Source organism: Octopus bimaculoides, chromosome 14, assembly GCF_001194135.2.
Source record: "Octopus bimaculoides isolate UCB-OBI-ISO-001 chromosome 14, ASM119413v2, whole genome shotgun sequence".
Taxonomy (NCBI): Eukaryota; Metazoa; Mollusca; class Cephalopoda; order Octopoda; family Octopodidae; genus Octopus; species Octopus bimaculoides.
In genome coordinates, this window is record NC_068994.1 from 59,069,860 (window position 1) to 59,081,265 (window position 11,406).

The 11,406-nt window shown below is 39.8% G+C and overlaps 1 protein-coding gene across 1 annotated transcript in view; it reads right to left on the reverse strand.

Annotated features, from left to right (window-relative positions):
• LOC106875548 (protein ERGIC-53) overlaps positions 1–11,406 on the reverse strand; it is a 39,549-nt gene that overhangs the window by 10,182 nt on the left and 17,961 nt on the right. The window contains exons 2-11 of the mRNA XM_014923747.2: positions 6,777–6,833; positions 6,155–6,252; positions 5,640–5,747; positions 4,554–4,615; positions 3,698–3,797; positions 2,590–2,713; positions 2,139–2,194; positions 1,600–1,694; positions 716–776; positions 178–360 (exon numbers count right to left, since the gene is read on the reverse strand). Coding sequence (XP_014779233.1) covers positions 178–360; positions 716–776; positions 1,600–1,694; positions 2,139–2,194; positions 2,590–2,713; positions 3,698–3,797; positions 4,554–4,615; positions 5,640–5,747; positions 6,155–6,252; positions 6,777–6,833 — 944 coding nt within the window. The remainder of the gene's footprint in view (positions 1–177; positions 361–715; positions 777–1,599; positions 1,695–2,138; positions 2,195–2,589; positions 2,714–3,697; positions 3,798–4,553; positions 4,616–5,639; positions 5,748–6,154; positions 6,253–6,776; positions 6,834–11,406) is intronic.

Sequence of the window (11,406 nt, forward strand, 5' to 3'; positions counted from 1 at the left end):
ATATATATATATAAATTATAAATATCATTACAATACAATAGTATTATTTTCCAGTTAAATAAAGCCCCATAAAGGTAAAATAATAAAAAGAAATTAGTGGTACAACAAGGCAGCAATGTTTGCTGGAAATAGCAGTTGATAACCATAAGCAATATAAGAAGAGAGGGAGTTAGTTACCTGTGCATGCTGCATTGGTGGCTGTCCTGCCACAGGTGCCTGGATGGATGTGACTTTTGACAGAATCAACTCCTGGCGTCCAGATAACTCGTCCAGCCTCTTGTTCAACTCTCGGAGTGTTGCATATATGTTATTTTGACCTTCAAAGATCTGTTTCAGTTCCCTCTCACCTTGACTCTCAAACTGTAAATGAATCATAAGTACAATGACACCAATCTTTATAGCATGATAGCCACTACATCACACCTATACAACTCATATCTACCATTACTACACAAGGTAACATGACTCAAAAGTGCACCATCGCACTGCGATCAACCTCAGAAATATAGAAATGGGAGCGGTCACCCAGACATTAAACCCCTATCATTGTGTGAAGGATGGGTGCGGGAGGTATTGGACGTGAATATTGCATTTGGTTGTTCAACCAGCCATGTACACAATATATAGGTCATCCGTTTAATTAGGATGTCCAGAGTTACACATCAACCAGCACATGCCACTACTTCCATGACCACCACCACATCACCATACTCACCCATTTATCCACATCAATGTCATATTTGTCCTTTGCCTTGTCTGGATTTTCTTTTTTAAAACTGAAACAAGAAAAGAGAGAGAGAGATGTAAATTTATGGCAGCGTGTGGGGTGGATGTTATGTTGCATGGGGTGGATGCTGTCGCGTGGGGTGCATGTTATGTTGCGTGGGGCGGATGCTGTGTTGTGTGGGGTGGATGTTGAATGGATTGGACAGGGGGAAAAAAGACCAGGTAGTCATGGATGGAATGTTTTAGGTCAACTAAATAAATGAAGACCTTGGGCTTAACATCGGATACACACAAAACAGAGTCTCTAACCCAGTGTTTCTCAATCCTTTTTTTTGATCCATGGACCCCTTTCATTCCCATTTTACTCTCAAGGACCCTCATAATCATTCAATGTTTAAAAATTACTCATTATATTATTAGGAATTGTATAAAAGAAAATTGTTGAAATATCACCATTTTTTTAATTGTAAGCTTTAATAACAAAACATTATGTGGACCCTAGTCAAGAACCACTCATCAAATCAATTGCTTGAGGTGGTAGAAATAGCAACTAAATATCCTTCAAGTGACATCCTGTTATCTTCAGGAAAGATACAGTGAATAATGTACGTCAGTTCAATGAAGGTTGCTCTACCTCAGAGGGAGCTTTTACATGCTTTACTTGACTTGCTAAAGACAGCAGTATATTCCTTAAAATCACACCCACTGCTCTGAAACAGGAATGACACATTAAGCACTATAGTCAAAGTAGTCAAAGTTATCGGAATGGAGTATCTTTGATCAGAGTTTGGCTCAATGAAGGCTGAGCTGGTGCTTGACCAACAACACCAGCAGCACATCTGCAGTCTTACTACTGCCCTCAACAATACTCACTCTTCTTTGGCCTGTTCAAGTTTCTTGTAATACTCTTTGAATTCTTCATCAAGTTTCTTTTTCTCGTCTTCTGACACTTTTGTGCCTGTGTCCAGCTGAAACAAGATAAAATGACAGCCAAATACTCATTGAGTTGAGAAGAAAAACTAAGGAAACTTACAAATAGCAAAAATACAAACCTAAATTAAGTGCACAGATACATCACGGGTTAAAAATATATCATAAAAAATTTATGATTTACTATTATAGAATTCTAAATCTACTGTTGAAATCAGTTACAAGATTATTTTTGAGAGACTTTTACTTGTTTCAGTCATTTTGACTGCAGCCATGCTGGAGCATCACTTCCAGTCAAACAAATCGACCCCAGGACTTATTCTTTGTAAGCCTGGTACTTATTCTATCATTCTCTTTGGCTGAACCGTTAAGTTACAGGGACATAAACACACCAACATTGGTTGTCAAGTGATGGTAGGGGGACAAACACAGACACACAAATGTAAAAGGTTTAGATTAGAACGAAAAAGGGTGTCACATACCTGGTCAGCCGGAGCATGCATGGAATGAGTCAAGAACGCCATTACATCGTGGTCATCTGAAGAAATTATTAAATAGAAGACCTTCGTTAATGACAATAGATGTCATTGAATGGACTACACACACACACAACATTTATATTACGTTATGCACATTAATACAGACTAAAATATGTATTCATATATACATACACACCTAAGTAAAATACATAACACAGAACTGACAGACATGCACACTAAACTGAACGCACACGCACTCACACACACAACATTACATCTACAAACGAATGGTGCACACAGAACCACATGCCAAACCAGATATACAAACCTCCACACAAATACAGATTTAGACAAGAAGACACACACAACACACAACCGGATATATCATTTAAACACACAAAAACTAAGCACAACACAAACACAGTTAAGATAGCAGAGTAAACTGTAACCTCACCTGCCAATCCGCCTGTTGCAGCCGTCACCCCAAAGAATCCGTTCTTGGGAAGGTGGATGCCCTCTGCACGCAGACACAGTTCATATTCATTTTGGTTACTGGACATCCCATTGTGAATAAACACCTGTAGTTAATGAAACACAATAAATAATGAATTTATTGACATTAGAAGAAGACCAAATAGGGCAAAGGAGGGCGTGGGGTCCCTACCAGGTAGAGACATTAGATAACAACAGGTATCTGCTGACAGCTGTGTAAATTTTATATCACTGGGTATCAGTGGCAACAAACACTTACAACATGAGAGTGGACCCATCCCAAAATTCTACTTGTTCTATGTTCAACCAAGCACGATGTGGCCTCTTACACCTACCCTGCAATGTCGTAATAAAAACAATCATATAATCAAAATCCTGACGAGATAATGTATGATTAATTTAAAACAATGAGAATAATCTGAATACCAAAGGGTTAAACAGAAGGAACTACTGTTTGCTATCATGTCCTGTATACCTAGTATTATAAGATAACATACCACAACAATAAACCACAGATCTGAATTAAGTATATACTTGCATCAATCTCACATACAAATGACATGAAACTGGTTATCTGGTGTTTATACGTGCATATACTTCTTTATGCATTATCATCATCGTTTAACGTCCGTTTCCTATTTGGTTGAGGATGCATTTTCCTGTGTGTAGGTCTTCTTAGTACAAGCAACGTGTATATGCACATACGTGTGTGTGTGTGTGTGTGTGTGCGCGTGTGGCAAATTCTTATTTAACTTGACTTTCTTGCCATCAAGGCTTACCTCCCTTGAACAAGATAGTTAACAGGTATTCCTTCCCTTGAGTCGCGCCGTCTGCTTTGGTAATGCAAGTCTTATTCCCCTTGGCAAAGGCTAATCGGATTTTCCTCACACAAGTCCTCAGTTCCCAGACCCTTGTGCATACACATCAAAAACTTAAGTACACACACACGCACAAGGCTAAATGCAGACAAACATACACACACACACACGCCAAACAGACACACATAACCATAAACACATATATTGGTCCTCGTACATACACTACTTCACTAGCATCTGTGAAATACTTACTGTGAGGGAGTTTTTATAATATTCCACTCTGGCCTTTAGCGGAAAAGGTTTGTTGCGGAAATCTCTAAGACATCCACCCAGTTGTTGGTCGTGTCCATCACTGCAGGGAGAGAGAGAGAGAAAGAGAGAGAGAGTTGTTAATCAACCTACATCACTGCTATAGGTTATGATGATGATGATCAACACTTTGGAAATATTGCAGAGAAAAAAAGAATTATGAAACTCATCAATTCCATCAGTCATGATAATTATTGATGCCTATCCAATTATTACTCATGAAGATAAAGAGGTGGAGAGCATGGTTGGTGCCCAGAAGGGGTTAGGGGGAGGAGAAGATAAAGCTCCCATGCCGGTGGCACGTAAAAAGCACCAACCGATCGTGGCCGATGCCAGTACCTCCTGACTGGCTCCTGTGCTGGTGGCACGTAAAAAGCACCCACTACACTCTCAGAGTGGTTGGCGTTAGGAAGGGCATCCAGCTGTAGAAACATTGCCAGATCAGAGTGGAGCCTGGTGCAGCCACTGGCTCTTCAGACCTCACTCAAATCGTCCAACCCATGCCAGCATGGAAAACGGACGTTAAACGATGATGATGATGATAATTTGATCACTAATCTAGCAAGAATGGAGAAGTTGCTGAGAGAATATATTCAGACCAAAACAATTCTCTGGACACTTGTACACTTTGCAAAATGGTTGGCAATAGGAAAGGTATCTTACCATAGAAACATTCCAATAATAGAATGCGAGACGTGCTTCCTGAGCTATCTCCAAGAGCAATAACTGAATAGGAAAGTGAAAGTAAAAACAATGTAAAGATCACACACACACAAAAAGAGAATAAGTTGAGACTTACTTCATGTGGCCATACTCCCTCGTACCATTGTTTAGCATTACAAGAATGTAGGGATTATTTCGCTGATGAAAAAAGACAAAAAAGAGAAAGTGGAAATAAGCAGACAGTAATTAAAAAGTTCAATAAAACCTGCACTCTCCTCCTCCTACAAAAGACAAAAGAAGGATTATTTCTAGAATCTTCAATGATTTATATTTAATGCATTCAAGAGAGAAATTTGAAAATATGGAATTGCAAGTGTTTTAAACATTTTGGGTGTAGAAAATAAAAATTTTTAAATCTCACAATGAGAGATATTCAGCAACAGTAGTTTGGAGTAAAGATTATTTACCAACATAACATGGCAGTCCTGGTTTAGGACAAATGTTGCTGTAATTTAGCCCCAGGGGACATCATCTCCAGCTGGCTATACGACACGTTATATTTTCAAACAAGGGAATCAAAACTCTGCAAAAATCCGGTACTCACAGGAGGTTTGTGCAGGGCAACCAGCTGAAGGCCAACAGTTTGACAGAAAGTGATACGATGGTGGACCAGTGTTGTAGATAGGATTGGAGAAAATAATGGACAAGCAGGAGCAACATGAAAGCAGAAGTAAACTGAAGGACTGATGATGATGATGGTGGTGGTGTGTATGTGATACAGTGGTTGGGCATCCAGACACCAAAAATCATGATGGAAAAGAAATGTGTTTTCTGCATGAAGCCTTTGGATCAACCACAGCTTTATGAGAGAAATTTGGTAGACAGAAACAGTGGTGAATGCCATCAGGCAAATTGTTTCCCTTCCTGACTGGTAGAGTCATCACCTGGCATTGTAGGACTCAAGAAGAGTCACTTTGCAACAAGGATTTGAGCTAGGTCACCAGTCTGATGAGAACTTGCTTCCTTTCACAGTCTTGGAGGCCCCGGAAAAGGTCACGGTACCAGTTTATTCCTCTGATCAAATCAAAATAATAATAATAATAATAATAATAATAATAATAATAATAGTTTTGTAGAATAATGAAGTTAGAGGGAATTCCTAGTAAAAAGACATTTCCCTAATTCCAAAAGAAAACAATCTAACATGAACTGTAAAACTTACCTGCCCATCATTGTCAAATGAGTCAAAGAAAAGCCCCATTCCATTCCATTTGTCCATATTACCAAAAACAGGACCTTCGATTGCTTTATCCAGCGTGTACCAGATGGCCTGACAGTTAGAAGACAGAATGGTATTAGTTGTGTGCATGTGTGCGTGTGCACGTGTGTGTGTGTGTGCATGTGTGTGTGTGTGTGCTTGCGTGTGTGTGTGTGCGCTCTGGTGCTGCAATGCATTATAATTAAGCAGATAAGAAAGAAACTTCTTCCTGGACAGGTGTGATTCCCTCTGCACAGGTAATGCAGAATATGATGATCTGATAAGAAACACAACCAAATATAATTGATGGATTTGAACTGACACCTTGAGCAAGTAAAGCAACATCTTAATAACTGTAATGCGGGGTAGAAATAGTGATGTAAAACAAATAATGAAAAGAGAGAGAGAGAGAGAGAATAAGAGAGACGTATAAATAGAGAGAAGAACATAGAAAGGGATAACAATAGAAAAGGATTTACCAAGCCATCAGCTCCGACCCTTCCACGGCCTGTGACCCGGAAGGTCACTTCAATGACCCAATTGTCATGTGGGACAGGATTTTTGGTCCACACCCAACCTGCAACAGACATTGTACAACATTTTATATGTCACTTCAGCCTCATTAGTGTGTGCATGTTCATGCATATGATGGTGCACATGGAGTGTGTGTGTGTGTGTGTGTGTGCACATAAATATACAGAAGATGTAGCTGCTACTTTGTAGGTGCTGCAGAGAGTATGCGTGTGTGTGTGCGTGTGTGTTACATTGTGTGTCAATGTGTGCTTGTGTAGATACCTAACGGTTTACATGTAGTATGTATGCGTGTGCGTGTTCCATTGTCATGTGTAACTTTATGTATATGTATATGTATGTGCCAGAGCACTGCCTAATATATATGTGTAGGTGTCACACAGTGTACAAGTCAGTGTCAATGAATGTGTGTGTGCGTACAGATGTCATGGTACAGATGCGTACAGATGTCATGGTATGTGTAAGGGACTGCAGTATACATCTGTGTATTTAAGGGCTGACTTGTGTGTGTGTGTGTGTGTGTGTGCGTGCGTGCAGTAAGGAATAGAAACAAACAAGATCAGTTCGAACCTTTTTTACTTTTCAAAGATGTCGTCAGTCGAATATTTTCATCACCTGCGATGGCATCTGGAAAATAAGAGATTGTGGTTGATGATGACAACGTTGGTGATGACAATCAATCAATCAATCGTCCTATCTCTCAAGTTATCTGTACATGCACATATTTATTATATAACCATCATCATCATCATTTAGCATCCATATCTCATACTGGCATAGATTGGATGGGTTGACACAATCTGACAAACCTAATGTCTACAGCTAGATGCCCTCCCTAATGCCAATCCTTTTGCAGAGCATATTGTGTGCTTTTCTCATGACTAATGGAATCACTGAGTAAATCACAAGACAAAACCCCTTGAGAGGGTGAGAGTGCAATATTATGGGAGGTAGGTTTGTGCCAGGTAAAGAGAGGTTAAATTAGGGAAAAGAGATGGGCACCTCAGCCAGGAAGAGAGAAAAGGATAACAGAGATTGGATATCAGGTTATATCCTCAAGGTACAAGAAGGTGAATAGCGAGAGAATAGGGGTAGAGAATTGAGGATGGCTAATTGGGTAGATATGTTTGCAAGGGTGTGAAAGGAGTGACAGATATGAGAGCATTGAAGGGTGAACATGGATAGAAGTGTGGGTAATGGTGAGTCTCAGTTTGGGGGAATGTAAGGAAAATAAGAGTGGGGCAGAGACATGCTGGGGCACCACCTTGAAGAATTTTAGTCAAACAGGTCAACCCCAGTACCTTTTTTTTTTAGTTCTCTTTTGATGAACCACTAAGTTATGGAGATGTAAACACACCAAAACCAGTTGTCAAACAGTGGTGGGGGACAAACACAAACACACACGATGAATTTCTTTCAGTTTCTGTCTACCAAATTCACCCACAAGGCTTTAATTAGTTCAAAACTATAGCAGAAGACACTTGCCCAAGTTGCCACACAGTAGGACTGAACCCAGAACCATGTGGTTGGGAAGCAAGTATCTTACCACGCAGCCATGCCTGCACCTATAGATGTCAACGGACAACAAAGTTGTGAAGTCAGGTTGACGAACCTGGTAGAGGAGATTCCTCCCACCTGTATGGAAGATCCTGTCATAGGTGATGGGCATGGCCTTCCCTCTGGACTAAAAGATAAAAACTAACATACACAGGCAGAAAGAAAGTGAAGAGAAGGGATAATGGACAGATAGATGGGGGTATAGACATGTAACTGTGTAGACAGCAAGATAAATAAGCATGGAGACAGGTATATAGGCAGGTGGATAGGTCGGTAGACATATATCTCATCCCCCTTCCCTCTCTTTGCCCCAACTTTTTACCTACAAGTATGAACCTTAGAAATTTAAACAGAATATGAACTCAACCCTCCTCATCAATCTGGAATGACCAGCAACCACCCACCCCACACACACACACACACAGGTATCTCTGAACATTAAGGGATTTGAGGAGAGTGATTCAGAAATAAAAAAAACTGACTCAGATCATGACAACCTGTCCAACCCACACCAGCTTGGAAAGTGGAGGGAGAGGAGGGAGGGAGAGAGGAGAGGAGAGAGTAGAAGACCTCACCACATTTGTACCCAACCACATATAGCCATCTCCTCCCTCTCCCTCTCTATTTCTTAATGTGATACTCCCTTCCAAGTCTGCTTGGTTGTTTGTTGAGCTGTCTACCAGAATGTGTGTGTGAGCGTGTTTGACTATCCATCCATCTACTTTACTATATAAATATATCTTTTATCTTTTTTTTCTTTTATTCTTTTACTTGCTTCAATCTTCAGGCTGTGGTCATGCTGGGGTACTGCCTTCAAGAATTTCTTGTCACATGAATCAACCCCAGCACTTGTTTTCTCTTTTAAGCCTGATACTTATTCTATCAGTCACTTTGGCAAACTGCTAAGTTACAGGGACATAAACACAGACACACAAATGGCAGGCTTCTTTCGGTTTCCGTCTACCAAATCCATTCACTAGGCTTTGGTCAGTCTGAGGGTATAGTAGAAGACACTTGCCTAAGGTGTCACGCAGTGAGGCTGAACCAGGAACCTTGTGGTTGGGAAGCAAGCTTCTTGCCACACAGCCACGCCTGCAGTTATGTACATGTGTGTGTGTGTGTGTGTGTGTGTTACTGGCCAGTTTCTTTCGTATTTCTTAGTCTTAATCCCACTTACTACAACAAATAACACTATTTGTTGTAACAAATTCGATGTGCATACACACACACACACAGAGCCATTTATGGGTGGGGGCGATGGTGTGACACCCATGCCTTGTTCAAAACAGTAAAGATATAGCTAAAAGAATCCAAATTATTAGATGTGCACATCATCCAATTCCTATTCCCTCCCTCTCTGTAACCACCTGGCTATCTACCTGGCTGTAGCTACCTATGTCCCTGTATCTTGGCGAATGTGTTTATATTAGTCTGTCACTTCAAACGGGTAACAGCAGGGCAAACCAACAACTCACTGACTGACCTTGCTTATAGTAACAGCAACAAACACCATATCAGAAGAATGCAGTTTGTCCTTGGGGAAGACAAAGCGAGGGGGGGGGAGGGAAGAAAGCTGAAGAGTCAGATCAGGGAGCTATAAATAACGAGGATCTGGCAAAGTGACAGCTCCCTCTTTATAAAAGCTGTCAGGTTTTGGAAGTCAAACTCAGCTGATACTTATTTAAGAGGTTTATAATAAAGATGATTTCTTTTTTTCTTTTTCTCAACCATTCACTGATTTACTTGTAACTGTTTATTCACATCATAAACCTGAAGTCTATTGAATAATACGATTACACATACAGAGAAATATGTGATGGTTATTGTTGGTGGTTAGAGCCCCAGGTCAACACTAATACAGTGAACCTATGATCAAAACTTTACACTAGTAACCAAATGTCGACCCATCTTTATGCAAATAGGAGACAGAAAACTTCAATATCCAGTATTTTATTTTGAACAAGCAAGGTATGATGTGAGATTCTGCTTCCATTTTTGTAAGCAAAAATTCATCTGAAACAAAGGAAGTAAAAGCCATGAAAAATGGGAACATAGAGAACATCAATAGAGAAAAGTTGAAAGCAGTGTCACCCATGGGAAAATGCTAAGATTTTACACATGCATGTGCACCCACCCACCCACACACATACAAACACACACACACCCTCAAACACATTATTTCCGACAACCAAATTTTACTTACAATGATTTTGTTGACCCAAGGTTACAGGTCAACAAAACAATTGTTTTTGAGAAAAACTTCCAGCTCAACACGGACAGAATGAAGGCCCAAAATATTTTCCAAAGAAATCTGAAACTGGTAGTTTCTGCTTCCATCCTGAATATTTTACTATTTTCTGAATTACTAATGCACCAATTTATAGACTGCTCTATATTGTTTTCAATTCTCAACCTACGATCACTTGATTCGTAGATAATATACCAAAAAGCCCTTGACTAGATTTGTGATATGTAAATATATAAAATCTGAACACTTTACACAGTTATAAAAATGAAACAGATCTAACAGCATGGATCAATACAACCTGAACTGCTGAACAGGAGAAATCCTGACAACCATCAAATGAGCTTAAAACATCAGAAAATTACTAAAGAAGATAACGAACCACATTAAACAGATGAGAAGAAAGGCTTGCTTCCATGATTTTCTACAACAGGTTTACTGCTACTGACCATTGTGACAGGAGATCAAAAAAACTTCCAACATGAAAGAAAGACCTTAGAGACTCCATGATGCCTGTGTATAAATAACTATGCTACATGGCAGTGAAACATGGGCTGTGATTGCAGGGGACATGCAACGGCTTGAAAGAAATGAAGGTGGCATGCTCTGCTGGATGTACAATGTCAGTGTGCGTGTATGACAAAGTGTAAATGTTTTAAGAGAAAAATTGGTTGTAGTGTTTGAGCAATCCACAGACATTTGGATTGTTAATGGTAATTCTTAGGCAGACTCAATGTGACATGGTGGCTTGGGTGGTTGATGACCTTGCTCAAGGAGATCATAATTGAAAAGCAAACTTCTGAACCATTTCACCATGCTTCTGCCCATGATCACCACCACATAAAAAGTAACATTCACACACAACACTTAACACACAACCGACAATAATTCACACACACGCACACACACATATTCACAAAGAAAGAAATAATATATTCCACGCACTTAACATAAACAATGGAAAATAACAAAAAGCTTAGATATCATGTGTGTGTGTGTATGAATCATTTTTAATGCTGAAATTTGAAGGAGATAATAGCTGTTGGATGGTTGCCTTTAAATTTTATTTCATCAAAGGCTGGTGGTGGGATATCTCCAAAATATCTTCAAAAGAAGCCCATCAGGTTTGTCCCCCCACTGTTACTTCACAACCATTGTTGGTGTGTTCACATTGCCGCAACTTAGCAGTTCGGCATATGGAACTGATAGAATAAATACCAGACTTAAAAATATTAAAAAAAGAGGTAAAGGGGCTGATTTATTCAGCTAAAAATTCTTTAAGGCAGTGCCCCAGCATGGCCACAGTCCAATGACTGAAACAGGTAAAAGCTAAAAGATAAATGGTATGGAGAGAGAGAGAGAGGGGGAGAGAGAGAGAGAGAGAGAGATAGAGAGAGA